Here is a 16411-nt window from a genome sequence, read left to right on the forward strand (position 1 = left end):
CCCCCCCACAAGTCATTCCTTGAAGGGGTCTTTTTACATGAGGGAATTTGCTGGGGTGTGTGTGTCGGGGAGGGGTCGCTTTTGAATGAAATCAGTGCGGTTGGCCACTATGTGAACAGACTGCTGGACTTGATGGGCCCTGGTCTGATCCAGCATGGCGTTTCTTATGTTCCTATGAACGGTTAGTGCAAGGATCTCGGAGAACGATTCATTATGATCATCAGAAACTAATTGTATACACACAAATTGCTTCTGCTATTGCGATTATCTTGCTTCTGCTAGTCAAACCATTATTATTACACATAGGTCTGATAATTCTAATTTTATGGCATCCTACAGCTGGTTTCCCCATCCTTCTTTCCTCCCTGGCTATACTAAACGGCGGCCTCTTTTATTATTTATCGGAAATTGCCAACAGGCACACACGATTTAATTCCACACACACACACACACCCCATACACGTACACACCACCACCAGCACAAGGACAACAGTGATTTAGATTTTTCTGTCCCAGGATGAATAGTGCCTTCTCCAGTCCCGACAGTTTGGGGTGCAGCAGAATACTGCTTGGGCGGAGCTGCGCCGCCTGTCCCTGGCAAGGGGTGGGTGGGTGGGGGCTGGCCAGGCGGCCTGGTATTTGACCATGCTAAACAAACCAGCCCCGGAGTTTGCGAGGGGCGTCGGCGCCTGCCCGCCCTCCCCGGTCGCATTTGTTGCTGGGATTCAGCCCCACCGGGGAGATGCAGATGGGCCGCCCAGCCCCACCGCCTGTGATTGATGGACTTGCTCGGTGTGGCCATTGCTTACCTATTACAATGTGCGGGCAGCTCTTAGAGGGATTCTGCGCGGGGGGGCTTCCAGGGCTGCGGGGGGTGTCAAGGTGCGCCCCTCTCCCGCTTCATATTAAAAACCGGAATAGGATCGGAACTGCAGGAGCTTCGAAACACACGCTGTCTCCTTTCGGATGGGAGGGAGGGAGAAGAGGTGATTATTATGTCCTCTTGCAGGTTGGCTTCTTTATAAAGGCACCAGGATGCTATAAATAGGCCGGGGAGGTTAGAGCAGCTCCTGGTGCCAGATCGATAGGGCCTCTCTCTCTCCCCCCCCCCCACCCCACATTAAGCCGGCCTGCTTTATTAATTATGGAAGAGAACCAGCACGATCGGCTTTCTGGGCCTTCTGTGCAGCGATCTGAACGGGGCCCCTGGCTCTCCTCCCCCCATCAAGACTTGTGGGACGGGGGAATCGGGTCCCCCCGCTTTTAATAATTGAAAATGAGGAGTCCGGAAGCAAATGGGGCTAAATTAAATCTAGCTAAAATATAGATGCCAAGGCGTGCGGTTGCTCCTTGGGAGTTCTTGGGACAAATTATCCCTGGGAAAGGCTTTGCAAAAAGACACGGAGACCAGCTGTTTAACGCACAGGCCATTTTCGCATGGTCAATTTTGATGCTCGCTCAAAGCTCTTTTAAAAACGCCAAGGGAAACCCGTCAATCCCAGCGATACCACTTAGACAGACAGCCTTCATCTGTCGGACTGCGAGCGATTACCCCCGACGGTTTCGATTCGGTGATGTTTTACAAAAGGCTTTCCGCAAGGTACGATTTCAAAACTCATTGGGGGAGGGGAGGGATTGAACCCTGAGCGCATCTCCGCAGGGTCGGCCTTTGAACGTTGCTCCGGATCCTGCCCCCACCTTGAGATCTCTTTCCTCCCATCCAGACGGCCCCCCCGCCCGCCCCCCCCCCCCCAGTATTGGCCGGCAAGGCAAAGCGCTGGAAGAGGGCGGCTGGACTCCCGTCCGAGATGCTGGGACACATCCCGGCGGCCTGCTGGGGAAGCACGAAAGGCGCGTGGATTTCGGTGCCCGGCCTGAGGGCCAGGGCAGAGCAGGAGGGAGAGGCACTCGCCTCGGGGACGGCCGCCAGCGCCTCCCTTTCCCAATCGCCCCTCGCTGCGTCTCTCTCCGCCGCCTCCCAAACCTGGGGGACGTTTATTCTCCGCGAAACTGACTCTCAAAAATCAGGGCTGCAAATCCGAGGGGGAGGAAAATTTCGTAGTTACAGTTTTGAGGATGCCGGCGATATCCATCACTCAGTAGTCGCCTGGTCCAGAAACGGGACCATTTTGGACGGTCACACATGATCCCATAATGCTGCCTGCTACTGAAGCAGACCCTTGGCCCATCAAAGTCAATATTGTCTACTCAGACCAACAGCGGCTCTCCAGGGTCTCAGGCAGGGGTCTTTCCCATCACCTACTTCCCTGGTCCCTTTAACGGGAGGTGCCGGGGATTGAACCCGGGACCTGCAGATGCTCTACCACTGAGCCACAGTCAGGGTTTCCCCTCCCCGTCCTCTTTGGGAAAGGGAAGGGACCAGGCTGACATAAGTTGGATCAGCAGAATGCCATCATGTGTATTTCCCTACAAAACGCACCACCAGTTCCGTCCACTTGGCTCCATCAAGCAAACAAACAGCAACAACGAAAAACCCCTTGGCGCGAAGTGAGTCTTGGTTTTGATCCCCTCGGTTTCAATGGGCCTGACTCTCAGATCCCGGATCCAACCATTCTGTCAAGCTGCACCTCTGCCTCCTAGGACCTTGCTGACAGTGCAATCCTACGCAGAGCTACTCCAGTCTAAACCCATTGAAATGAATGCGCTTAGACTGGAGTGACTCTCTTTAGGATCGCACTGTGACTTGTTTGAAATGTTGCTCAAATAATTATATAAACTCAAATTAAAAATAAAATAAAAATAAAACTACATCCTCTTTTCAAACAATAATTTTATTTTATACTTTTTTCTATACTTCGTAGCAAATCTTTTATAATTTTTTTTGCTGAATTCACTTTATAATAAACTTTCTTAAATTACATTTTTTCTTTTTTTAAAATCAAGGCTCTTTTAACACTTTCCCCTCCCCCAAAAACCTTTACGCGGTGTGTTTTATTTTAATTTCTTTTTTTTTAACGTTAACATATACCCCCCTTCCCCCGTGATCTACACTGTTGGATAATCAGATATCTTCCGGTAATGGTGGGACACCTAGAACAAGAGAAAGAGAGCGGGTCCTTGGGAAAAAAAGGAACGAAAATGAAAAACAAAAAACAAACAAAAAAGGCAGGGAAAAATTGTAAAGATGCCTTGACGGTTAAGTAAAGCTCAACTCTCAGCAAACATAGCAGCATTCATGAAGTCAGTCGTGTACTTAAGTCTCCTTTTTGAATGGGTTCCCCCCTTCTTGGTGTCGTCTTTCAGTTGTGCTCTGTGCTTTCTCACGCACCCCCCCTTGGGGAAGAGGGCCGCGTCTTTGTAGTGGAATGACCAGGAGAAAAAAAAATCTTTAAAAAAACCACAAGATTTTCCTAGGAAATGTGATGGTCGTCTGGGAGTGAATTCCCCCTCGGACGCTCCTTGGCGCGCCTGGTCAGCTCCGTGGCTTCGCTTCCGGTGCCTCCCCCCCCCCAATAATGTCCCCCGCCTTGGCTCAACTCATCCTTCCCGGCGATGTTTCCCCCCCAGAAGGGGCCTCTCCTTTGTGGCCGTCAGTCGCGTTATTAATAGTATTATTAGTATTATTATTACCTATTAATGCTTTTATTAGTATTCGGTGGTGGCTGGAAGCCGTTCCTGAGATTCCTTTGCGCACAAAAAGAGGGCTCCGGTTGACCTTGGATCTGGAGACAAGAGGAGTAAAGCTCTGAGGTCCGGTTTTGGCTCTTGGCTGCTCACCGTTTGGTACCATTTTGGCAAATCTTCAACGCACGACGGGAAGAGGGGGGGGAGGGAGAGGGGAAGAGGAGAGGGGGCGTCGGTGGCGCAGGAGGGGCGGCCTCCCCCTCTTCCCCAGGCAGTCCTCCCTAGAGGGGTGGGGGAGCCTCTGCCGCAGAAGCCACCCCCGCAGCGGCCGGCCTTCAAGCCCCCACCCCACCCCCAAATCCAAAGGATGGAGACTTTCCCTCGGTAAATCCAGGTCCTGGAGGAAGAGAGAGGAGGCGGCAGCGGGGGGCCGGCCGGGCGGGGCTCCCTCTCCGCTCCGCCGGCCCCCTCTAGAAGGAGAGCCAGGTGGCCAGGGCGGCCGAGAGCGCCAAGAGCAGCAGCAACCGGCAGGCGGAAGCCGCCGGCGCCGACGGGGCGGCCCCGTTGGATTTGCCGCACAGGACGAAGAGGTTGCCCTCGTAGTCGAGCTTTTTGGACTTCTCTTTCAGCTTCTCCCAGACGTCCGTCACCCCTTCCTGGCAATCCGTGAGGGCGGTGAGGGTGCAGGCGTGGAAGTCGTCCCAGTACCTGAGCAGAGAGGAGACAAGAACACAAGGGCAGGTGACCCGGACTGGCTGGAGAACCCCCCCCCCGCCTTTACCCTGGTCACAAGGCCGTTTTAAAAAAACGCACACACCAAAAGGCACTTTGCACTTAGAGGGGGCTTGGCTCAGTGGTAGAGCATCTGCTTGGCATGGAGAAGGTCCCAGGTCTAATGACCCGGCATCTCCAGTTAAAGGGACTAGGCAAGTAGGTGATGTGAAAGACCTCTGCCTGAGACCCTGGGGAGCCGCTGCCGGTCAGAGTAGACAAGACTGACTTTGATAGGTCTGATTCGGTATAAGGCAGCTTCATGTGTTCACATGAAACATAGAAACACAGAGCTGAAAGAGACCTCAAGGGCCATCTGGTCCAACCCCAGGCCTTGGGCTGCTCTGGCTAAAAGGGAGGCGGTGGAAAGCACTCTGTATATACTCCAAGGCTCTTCTACCTGGTTTCCCTCCTTCCCAGCTGAGCCTCGGTATCCAAAATCAAGCCAGCTGGTCAAGAGGAGAAGTCCTGGGGGTCTGATGCCAACGGAGCCCTCCTGTCTTCCTTCTTTTACACCTGCCCAGGTGGAACCCTATTGCCAGCCTAGGGCCAAATAAGGTATGAGGGGAGGCTAGACAACCCCTGCACATCTATACACATACAGTAACTGGAATCAAACAATCTTTTGGATGAAATGGCCAAGTTTATTGGTAACAGTTGAAGACGTTGAAGAACAGTTGTAGATGAATTGGTTTAGCATGGTAACTGGTTCAGGAACAGACTGCTGGACTTGATGGACTTTGGTCTTTCTTATGTGTGTGGGGGGGTGGGGGGGGTGGGGACACACCAGGAAAGGGGTTAACAGAAAGGTAGAGGGGAAACTACACAAAGAATAACACGATACTTGTAGACATCTTGAACTATAGATGCCCCAAGGTTGGTTTCCTCCCGCTCCTTGGCTTTTGAAACACGGATCCCCCCCCCCATGAATGTCTAACCCCCTGGGAAAACTGCCGAAAGGGGACGGTCAGCCAGCACAGCAGATTAACAGCCACTGCCCTCGGCTGCAAGGAGGTTCAAGGGGAAGGAGGTCAGCCAGACGGTCCCAGGATATAAAGTAAGCGATGAGCACAAGAGGCGCTTGAAAGGAGCTCCATGGAAAGAGAGGGAGGTCTCTGCTCGGTGGCTGCTCTAGGCAGACCCCCAACCCCCCCCCCCAGCTCTTTCCATGGAGCTCCTTTCAAGCGCCTCTTGTGCTCTGCCTAACCTGCCTCGCAAGGTTGTTGAGAGGATAAAAACGGAAGAGAGGAGGAGGATGTAAGCCGCTTCGGGTCTCCGTTGGGGTGAAAAACGGGATATGAATAAAGTAAAACAAACAAACAAACAAACAATCAAATTCTGTATTTCTCGATCAACAGAACTATTAGATTTTTAAAAACTGGACATACACCCCAGACGGCTGTCACCGGAATTCAGGCGCGGCTCCCTACAAATCCTGGTTTAAATATATATTAAAAAAAATACAACTAGATAACTAATCTGTCCACTGAAACTTAATGCCCTGTGACGAAATTGTTTGTGCTTATTGCTATCTATGCAGGGCCGGTGCTACCATTAGGCGAACTGGGTGGTCGCCTAGGGCGCAGACCTCAGAGGGGCACAGTTTTAAACAGATTAATGTCTTGAAAAAAATGCAACTGAAATTTTATATTTTTACTTTAAGGTAAGTACCACAACAGTGCTGTGGAATATAATTAATTATAACGTCTTATAAAAAGTTTATGTTTTGAAAATTGGTTAGCAATGGGGGGGCACAAGTAGTTAGCCTTGCCTAGGGCGCAAAAATGACTGGCACAGGCCCTGTATCTATGATCGCTATGATTTAATATTATCTGGAGACTCTTATCTAAAACTCACCACACCAGGGAAGGCGAAACGGACCAAAAACCAGCAGCTAGAAAAAAGGCACCCCAATGTAACGTGTGATTATCATAATCATCTAGTTCCAGCTTTTATAAGCGTGGCTCACTTCCATGTCATGCTAGATTTTCCAGATGCGATGCAGGAGAAAGGTTGGTGGTGCACCCCAACATTTGCCTCCAGCACCAAGGAAAGAACTAGCTGTCACAGTGCATACTAAATGCCCTCCAATCCAGACAATACTGCTGTGCTATCAGTATGCTTAACATGATTTGGGATGTCCTGTTGCCAAATGCTTCTGCGCAAGGGCGCTCCTCTTGGTGTCAGAATGTACATATCGGGCAATGTGCTGTTTAGAGGAGGTGGGGGTGCTGTGGCTCAGCGGCAAAGCATTTGCTTGGCGTCCAGAAAGTCCCAGGTTCAATCCCTGGCAAGTAGGTGATGAGAAAGACCCCTGCCTGAGACCCTGGAGAGCCGCTGCCGGTCTGAGTAGACAATTCTGACTTGGATGGACCGAGGGTCTGATTCAGTATAAGACAGCTTCCTGTGTCCTGTGTTCATCGCTAAGCCTTTGGGAAACTCCTTTGGTGCCAGTGGTGTTTTAAAAGCAAAGGATGCCGACCCGGAACTGCTTGGCCTGCCGTACAGGGCCTAGCACCTTGGCACCCTTCAAGTTGGGGCTGGGGCGAGGGGGTGGAGAGACAGGCTTGGTTCTGTCTGTGTGGGAGGCCTTCCGAGTTCGTTGGTTATTATTAGGAATACTATGCCGTTGCGGCGGTTTTCTGGTTTAAAGTCACCTGCCTCCAGCGCCTGGAGAGGCGGGATACATTTTGTTTCCATTAATAAAGGCATCGATGGCTATTTTTAAACAAGTCCAGTCCCTAAAGACTCCCGTTTAGGGCTTAATCCGGAATTCATCGCTGTCATCCCTGGAAATCGGAGCCAATAACGTGCCTCTGAGCATGTCCAGCGCGCCGTTTGGCCCTCTCCGCCAGCCTCCCTTGCTTGTCTGAACAGCGCCAAGAGATTTCACCAGCGGAAGGCTCTCTGGTTGTTGGCTGCGGTCGGCTGGTCCTTTCCCCGTTGCGTGCAACACGAGCGGTTTCCCCTTCCTTACCTAACCGACACCGCTTCGCGGGCGCCTGATCCCAGCGTGGCCGGCTCCCCTGATCCAGATCGGAAACGCATTTCCTCGAACAAGCGCAGTAAGCCAAATACTTGGCGAGGAGGAGCCCTCTGCTCCGGCGCGGAGCCGCCTTTCAAAGGAGAATGGCATCTGCCGGTCCACACAGGGCTCCTGAGCAGGGCCGGGCTCCGCCTAATGGCTTCTCCAGATCGCGTCTTCCCGCCCCCAAATCATCCTCGCCCGCCCCCCTTCGCCCAGGGAGGCGCTCGGTGGAGGGTTGGTTATCAAGCCTGAAAGAGTCGTGGGGGCGACTTCTAATTTACGAGCGCTCCGAATTGGCCGCGGAGTCCAACGCCGGCTGCATTTGTAATAAATAATGAGGGATGGAGCTGGCGTGAAGGGCTGAGAGGGGCGCCGCTCCGGCTGTATTTCCTGCTGTAATTGCGCCTCCCAAAGGACGAGTAAATCTTCCCGAGCTCCTCTCAGATCTACACACCGGGGCGCGCTTGCTTGCTTGCTTGCGGAGAAGGGGAGGGATCCGGGCGCGTCCCCGGCGCGGCGAGGGACTCTAACGCCAGACTAGAGAATCTAGGGCAGGCTCGAGAATCTCCTTCTGCGCCCCCTCCCCACCATTGTCGTCGCACACCATGGACGCTACAGCTGCGTAGCAAACCGGTGGGTAGAGGCCATTTAGGCACGGGAGGTCTTGCCTGGGATTTGCCGCTCTCTAGATGCACGTTTCCCCCATCTGAATTCTCAAAACTCTGCAATGGGGGAGTATTGTTGAGAATTTGAATGGGGGAAATGTGCATCTAGAGAGCGGCAAATCCCAGGCAAAACCTCCCGTGCATAAATGGCCTAGGTGTGTGCTCCCCCCTACCTTCCCAGGCAGACATTTTCTGATCCAGAAAATGTCAAACAACGGAGCTTGTTGATAGAATCGTGGGGTGGGGTGGTGGTGGTAGCCGTCTCTAAGCTCGGTAGCAAATCAGTCCTTTTACGGCCTAGGTGGCTGCTGGCGTTGACGAGGTTTGCAAGATTTTATTTTTTCGTTCCCTCCCCGGTATCGGGCTGTGTTGCTGCCGAAAGGGTTTTGTATTGGACAATAGATCTTGCAGGAAAGCCACCATTAGAGGAAAAGCTAGACGCGAGTCCAGAAGCACCTTAGAGACCAACCGTAGGAAAGAAATCGAAATCTTGCTTAGGAAAGAAATCGAAGCATTAGGCAGTTTCCCGCCTTGCTGTGTTTGGGGGTGGGGGGATGGGGAGGCGGCAAGCCGGGCCAGAGGAAGAACGGACAATTTCTCATTCCCTGTGGCTGTGTATATAAACAGCTACACTCTACTATTGTGTCAGAGTACTACTGGTACGCATCACCATCTGAACACCATGGCTAGTGTGGCCTTTACTTGGGAAGAAATGGATCCAGCATTCAACCGTGAGACAGCCGGATCAGATCTGTACCGTTTTCATCGTCGTCTTCACAACTCGGCACTGTACTGCTCGGATTCAATGCGATTCGCGCCCGAATCGTCAATGACTTTTGAAAGGGAATGGTCTTAATCAACGGAATGCTTTACAAGCTTTCAAGCTGGCTGGCTTTTCCAAATCAGAGCAGAAGCCCAGGGGAACTCGATGCTCCAATCCTAAACAGATTTGCAGCAGCCTTACCCACAAGTTCAAGAGTACTTCAGTAGGGTTTGTTTTCTCCCAATAAGTGTGTTGCAATTTGGGGGATTTATAGAGATTATGTTTTGACAGATGCAGTTGAATTATACCAAGTCAAGGCGTTGGTACTTCTAGTTCACTAGCGTCTACTCGACCCGGCAGGGGCTCTCTAGCGTTTCCTAGAGAGGAAGATTTCCCCCGTCACAGCCGTTAACTGGGTTGGCCCTGGGACCTACTGCCTATGCAGCAACTCAGAGCCATGGGCTGACTTCCAGGGCAGTCCACAGTCTTGAGAATAAAACCTCCCCTGAGACTTCCTTCCGAGCAATCCGAGCTGCATATCAAATTTCTGCACAAATATTCAATTTTAACTGTGCTATCCAACTGAATTGCCCCGATCTAGATGGCCCAGGCTACTCCAATCTATTCAGATCTCGGAAACTGAGCAGAGTAGACCCATTTGGATGGGAGACCACTAAGGAGGTCCAGGGTCCAAAATCACCTCTGAACCTCTTTTGCCTTGAAAACCCTACGGGGTTTCCATAAGTCGGCTGCGACTTGACATCACCTCCCACCACCGCCATCCAATTGAATAAGTACAAACACCTTTACCTGAAAGTGAATTCTATCAGTTTCAATCCAATTTGCTTCTTGGATTGATCACATCTCTTTACTCCGAGAAGCACAATTGGGATTGGTACCCATACAGCTTGTAAAATCAGTTTAGAATCAAGCCCTTTTGTTTCATTGGGTTCCATAGTGAGCTGTCCTCGTAGAAAGGTGCACAAATTATTCTGTTCCTTTCAGGGAAATACAACGATTTTTCATATCCAGCTTTTCCAGGGCCCCTGCAATTCAATTGGTTTACTGCTGGCAGGACCACATCAGTCTCCTCATTTGAAATGCAGAAACTTTCTTCATGGTTTCATTTGTAAAATAGAAAGTCAATGTGCTGTCCTGAAATATACTGCATTATGGCACAAATTCCCGCTTTATATTGCAGCGGCTCTTTTAGAAAACAAAATCCTAACATAAGAACCCAAATCAGACAAACGTGACTAGAAACTCAATCTAATACAGAATATTTTACATTAGATAGTTTCTATACCTTACTACAATAGTGAAAAGAACTGAAGTAACAGTGCCATACACTGTGTGATATTTCACTGCAATGTTTTAAAACATCATAAAGACAGGAGATCCATCTCCTTTGACTCATCTTGGGTACCAGTTTCCTTTCCCTACTACCTTCAAGGAGCTGTTGGCAAAACAAGATAAATCCACTTTGGCAGAAGAACTTCTTAATGGACCAGGAAGCCATGGCTAGGGAGAAAATGGAGTCGGCCACCATAGGGTCCGCCGGATGCCTCTTTTCAAGCATTAAACTTGCACTAAAAGCTACTGTTTTCTAACTCAGAGGGATGATACCATTTTTGCCAAGGTTAGTGGGATATGCATTTAAAGCTCCGCGGTATGACATGTTTTATGAATGCACCCATTAACCTGGAGAGGGCCCTTAATGGAAACAAGCCGGTTAATTAAAATCGGTTAGTCTAAAATCATATCAGGGTAGCACGATACAGTCAATACCTCACAAAGTAACAGAGAAAGGTTTGGGGGGGGGAAAGTGAATATAATGAAAACTATTAAAATAACAGAGCGTTTTCTTCTGATTTCTATAGGATGTGAATACCTCTGGCGGTTACTTTATTAGAAGCAAATGCAATAGAAATACATCCAGTAGATCCAGTTCGAAGTGATTTGAGTCGGGGTGTCATCTATTGCAAATAATGGGGATGAAAATTGCATACAACTTCGGTACATGCATTTTGTGGTTGTGCACAGCTTAGTGTGTGAATCGGTTAAGTTCTATTATAGCATGAAAGGAAACTGCATAGGACAAACACTACTAGTTGGGGGAGGCTGATTAGTCTTCATAGCGTTAGGTTCACAAAACAGCAGGGTGTTGGTAAGAAGCCAGTCATACTGCTACTTTTGCTTTAAAAAAAAAAACAACAATAACCATCTGGGTACATGATAAAGAAACTGGAATGGCCATAGAGAGGTACAACAACAAAAAGAAGTCCACCTACTTGCAGATTGTTTCGAGATTTCTCTTGTCGTCCAGTTCCTGCTGATAGCCGGCAATGTTATTGCCCATCTTGAGCACACAATTCGAGAAGCCCTTAAAGACCGCATCGCACTTGCCCGCCGCTCGGACTGCCTGCAGCAGGTAGGCTGGGGAACAGATCAGCACCACGTCAGCTGGACAGCTCCGAGCAAGGTAAACTGCGCGCGATTTCCCAGCCCGGGTTTTGACTTGAGAAAACGGTGTGATCTACCCGGAACCCCCTCTCCCAGAATCTACACACACACACACACACAGACACACACACTCACACAAACGCGCGCGCACACACGCACACACAAAAGCCGTAACAGGGATTGGATCTGCCCTGCCATCAGATCCCTTCACCGCAGAAAGGACATTTTGTATCCTACCAAAGCACTGGACTAGATGCATTTTTAAAAATTAAACAAGTGTGTCCAAATGACAGATCTTAGAGGCCGGCTTCTCTGCTTATAGCGTCCATAAATAAAAAGCAATAAAACAGATTTGCACCCCTAATAATAGCAGGGTTTCTTTCAAGTTCATATTTTATCTGGGACATATTCTTTGAAAGCTATAACGTTTTGAACGTTTTTGGTTTAATTATTTTTTCAAATCTTTAAAAAAAGCAACTTCCAAGAACATTAAATTCACTTCAGCACACAGTTAGCGATTCAATTTATTATTTCTCTCAGGGCCTTTCAGAAAAGGAGGGAAATTGTAGGGTGACATCACCGGGAGGGGGGGACGACCGCTAACCACCATTCAGGGCACACCTTTAAAAGTGGATCCTATGTCCATAGCGCAAGGGGGGAGGAGGCCGAAGTGGGAACCATCACAGCTATAAAACCTCCTCTACTCCAATTAGTTTCCTGCAGTGGCGCGCTTTTCCACCCCCCACTGCATCAACAGAATTTTATTTGAAATAGGCTGCCAAAACCGCCTACTTTTTGAAATACGATTTCTTGTATTCGGTGCAATGCACTTAGAGAGTCGTGGAGTAGTTAGCCTCACGCAAACTCCTTGTAAAATGAGGACTTAAACTGCCCTTGACATGCCCCATGCCTGTCCCTTTTCTTTTGGTCCCTGCTCCTCCACGTTCCCTTCACATTCTTTCACAGGAGTGAAGACAAAAGAACATCTCCCCTCCCCCCCCGCGATTAATCTACCGGCTCTCCTTAACCGAGTCACTCCCCGCCCCTCAACAGCTTCCGATCCGCTCTTTCCCTCCACCAGACACATCAGCAACACCGATCGCCGCTATCCATCTTCCGCTTCTTGCAATGAAACCCAACACCTCTCTGAAAAGATCTATAGGAAAGCTGAAACCAGATGCCCTTGTCCGATCCCCTGGGAAGACAGTTTGTGACTGGGGGGGGGGGAGGCAACCCGCACAGATGTCAAAGGGAAACCCCCCAAACTTTGGAAGATTTCTAATTAAACCTTCATTTCTAGCCTTCCCGCAGTCCTAGGGGGTCATGCACACAACCCAGAACTCAACGGCAAAACGCTTTTTGATTGTAATGGTCAAATCTCTCTCGCTCTCTCTCGCTCTGTGTGTGTGTGTGTGTGTGTGTGTGAGAGAGAGAGAGAGAGAGAGAGAGAGAGAGAGAGAGAGAGAGAGAGAGAGAGAGAGAGAGAGAGAGAGAGAGAGAGAGAGAGAGAGAGAGGAGAGAGAGAGAGAGAGAGATATATATATATATATATATATATATATATATCTATATATATATATATTATATATATATATTTCTCGACATTGCTGCTTGGATTACGTGGCTCCAACACACACGTACACACCAAATCAAACCCAGCCGCTGTGACTTCGAGGCGGTGTTGGGGGGGGGGGCAGCGGGCAGAATGCAGCATACGGGGAATTTATCCCTATCAATCCTGCAGCAAATGAAAGGGAATTAGTGACTTGTTGGTTTAATTGATCACTGGCTTGATCCCCGGCAAGCTGTTAGTTGCTGGCGGGAACTCGGACAGGGAGGAATGTACCTCTTAGAGCTTAGCAGTTCCAAGGCAAAACCTCTCATGCACAAATGACCAGAGAGTCAGTCGGGTCCCACCCGGTTTGTGCGCTTGCCCAGCCCAGGCAACATGGGGGGGGGAGAGGGAGGAGATGGCAATTGGAAGAGACACCCCCCACCACCAGATTTTCCACTACAACGCTTTGGCTGGCTGGCAGTTCTGTGTATGTGTGCGTGTGTTTTAATCGTCCGGATTCAATTACAAAATAAAAGGCTCCTTCTCGTTATTTCGGTGGAAACCCCGCCGCCGCCACCACCTGATTTATCGTTAACCCGATTTAGTAACCACCTCCCTCCTTCTCTCACCCCCCACCTCCCCCCGCCAAGCACGTCAAAACACGCAGAGGCTGCAGACATTGGCTACGAGAGGGAACCCGCAAACAAATAAGAAGCACGGCAAAGCATCCCGAGAGGAAAGGATGCCTTTTGAAAATTTAACCACAACCTCGCTATTCAGACCGTCAACCCAGGCATGGGAGATGCACCTCCGGAAAGGGCACGTTCCAGAAAGGGAAGTCTCCCCCCCCCAAAAAAAACCCACTTTGGTGCAAAGAGAAAGGAGGGTGATGATGATCATCATCATCTTCTTCATCAGAGAGGTCCTAAGAAAAAGGGTCTATCGGCTCCCACCTGTTCCCGTTGTCCCGACCCTCGTTGCCCGAGGAACAGAGAGGCCCTCCCCGGCGACAACAGAGGCGCTGCTCTTGAGCTTGCCCCCCAGACACTGGGTAGGGCTGGACGCGCCGTGGCCAGGCTGGGGGCCCCCGGAGCGCCTCTTTCGGCCTCCGCCTTTCCTCCCTTTCCAGTGGCCCAACTTGCAGTGTTAATAGGTGACAAAGCCTCATCCACAACCGCGCGCGCGCGCGCCCGCACAAACACACACACACCGTATATACACGTGATTTTTTTGGGTTTCTTTCCTGACACCCCCCCCCCCCCAGCCATTTCCCTTCATCTAATTCTATCTAGGTCTGCTCCCCCCCACCACACACACTTAATATTACGCCTTCATCTCTCCAAGCGTTTGCTGCCACGGGGGTTCTCTGCCGCCTCTGCAGCTTTGTCCTCCCCACGAAAAGGTCACCAAATTCGGACCGATTCCAGCCAACAGGGGCCCAAGGCATTGGTGCAAGGATGTGCATACATTTTGGAACAGGCGCGCACACACACACGCACGCAGAAGCGAGGCGCTGCACTTCTCCTTTCTTCCCAGACCATCGCCCAGCCCTTTGCTAGAGGAGATGTTAAAAGCAAAGCCCCGCAACGGCAGCGCGACCTGATTTTCCAGCACCAGCCACTGCAATAATATCTGGGAGTCAGGCAACCCGAAAGCCAAACAGTGTGATCAACCCCAACCACCAAGGGGACCTTAGGGGGGCAATTATGTCTCTGTGGTGCCTTCACATGCCTAATTCCCGGACTGTTGGTTCGCATGCAAATAGCGAAAGACAGCGCGCAATTCGCCAATGGAATTCCTGCAGAAATGCCGCATTTCCCACCAAAACAAACCTAAACTGGACACAGACTGGGACACCGTTTCCGACTAGAGAAATGACAGGTCCGATTCAGAGAATTTCAACAACAAAAATTCCAACACATTCAAAGCCGCAAGGAGAAGAGGAAGAGAACATCTAAAAGGGGTATGAAATGGGGGGGGGGGTCCCTACGTTGCAATACGGCGCTGCGATATATTCTCGCCTTTCATCCGCTTCCCTCCTCACTGTTCCAGGATCGCAGCGTTTCATCTCCCGTCTCATTCGTTTGAACAACCGAGGGGGCAGTTTAAGGCTCGCATCCTCCACCCCACCCGCCATCCCGCGTCCGAAACGCTGCGGAGATCGGCCAGAGAGGAAAGCTACCGAGAGAAATAAACCCCAGAGCTAAATATGTGGGACACGAAAGCCTCTGGAAGAAAGCATGCCGAAGGGGGGGGGTTGCAGTTCTTACAACCGGTGTACAAGGGAGAAAAGTAGGCACCGATTTCCCCTTTCGGATCACACCAGCAAAAATTAAGATTTCTCCCCTCTTGCCCAGTGCAGAACACGAAGTGGCCTTAACTTCAAAGATGCTTCTCCCTAGCTATGAACCCGACAAAACGGGCATCTTTGACTCACATCAAAGAAAACCAGGAATATCTCAAGCCCCCCCCCACCAGCACGGAAGGAAACCTGGGATATTTTTAGCCCCCCCCCCTTTTAAAAAAAGTATAGGCATTTTTGGGCAAGTAGTGACAGAGGCAGAAAATCTAAGTAATTTAGCCCCGATTATTTTGATTTAGCCCCCGTCTCTGCTCCTTTTAACACAACACAAATATTCATTAATAAAACTACCACAGTCGGGACAGAAAACTTTCGTTTTACAAATCTGCACCCTAGATCGAGGAAGGCGATCATTTTGTCCGTCTCCTAATTTCCTCCTTTCTCTCCCCTTCCCTATTCTTATCTCTGTTCTCTCCTGGGAGGCAAAAAAAAGGGGGGGGGAATTTAGATCTGGACAAATCGGATGGGGCGCGCTCTGCCCAGATGCGATCTTTGGGTGCGTGCGTGTGTATGTATATATTTGGGAGGGGAGGGCGAGAGAAGGGACACGGCGAGGCGATTCAGGAAGGCAAAAAAGGCGCCCCTTGACATTTGAAATAAGTCCACAAATACACAAACGGCCAGTTGTATTTCAAAAGGGAGAGTCCACTTAATGCTCATATCGCCAGGCTCCCTTGGCATCCACCAAGCCGCTAATTTGCTAGCAGTTATTTAGCATTGGGAGGGGGGCATGCCTAATTGTAGCTTGCTAGCAATTCTTCAGCATTTGGGGGGCATGCAAAATGTCGGGCTTTGGTGCATTCAGTCCAACCCCCACCCCACCCCGGCCTCCTCGGAAGGTGCCGCGTCCACTTACCTAGCTGCACAGCAAGGACCAGATAAATGTATCTGCCGTTCAACTTAAGTCCCATCCTATAGTTAATACAACCATTTGCGAGGTGCGGGGCTCTCTGTCTCTCTGTGTCTCTCTCTCTCTCGGCTTCGCGGGGCTCAAAGCGTGGCTGGGGGGGACGCGGGGGGCAGCTGCAAGCCGGGCATCGCCAACAAGTTCCCCGCCGCCGACACTTTTGTAACGCCGAGCTGGGGGGGGGGGGAGGCGGCCGGAGCAGGAGGCGAGCTGGAGCCACGGGGCCGAAAGAGCGAGAGGAGAAGGCGAGGGGAGAAGCCCGAGCGGGGAAGGGCTCTCTCCATCCGGAGGGGGCGGGGGAAGCGCAGCCCC

General features: G+C 50.6%; 1 protein-coding gene across 1 annotated transcript; it reads right to left on the reverse strand.

Annotated features, from left to right (window-relative positions):
• Nucleotides 1-4055: 4055 nt before the first annotated feature.
• On the reverse strand, nt 4056-16153 carry NRN1 (neuritin 1). The gene is made up of 3 exons (XM_056854698.1): nt 16049-16153; nt 11104-11248; nt 4056-4293 (listed from the first exon to the last, which is right to left on the reverse strand). The coding sequence occupies exons 1-3, from the start codon at nt 16101-16103 to the stop codon at nt 4056-4058; spliced, it is 438 nt and encodes a 145-aa protein (XP_056710676.1). The 5' UTR covers nt 16104-16153.
• Nucleotides 16154-16411: the final 258 nt, after the last annotated feature.

Source organism: Euleptes europaea, chromosome 8 (genome assembly GCF_029931775.1).
Source record: "Euleptes europaea isolate rEulEur1 chromosome 8, rEulEur1.hap1, whole genome shotgun sequence".
Lineage (NCBI taxonomy): Eukaryota > Metazoa > Chordata > Lepidosauria > Squamata > Sphaerodactylidae > Euleptes > Euleptes europaea.

What these genes read in the sequence shown, in the direction of transcription:
- NRN1 (XM_056854698.1), bottom strand. Translation starts at nt 16,103, where the DNA reads ATGGGACTTAAGTTGAACGGCAGATACATTTATCTGGTCCTTGCTGTG. An exon ending in GGTCCTTGCTGTGCAGCTAG is followed by an intron (nt 11,249 to 16,048) that starts GTAAGTGGACGC and finishes TCTGTTCCCCAG; the next exon opens with CCTACCTGCTGCAGGCAGTC. An exon ending in AATCTCGAAACAATCTGCAA is followed by an intron (nt 4,294 to 11,103) that starts GTAGGTGGACTT and finishes CTCTCTGCTCAG; the next exon opens with GTACTGGGACGACTTCCACG.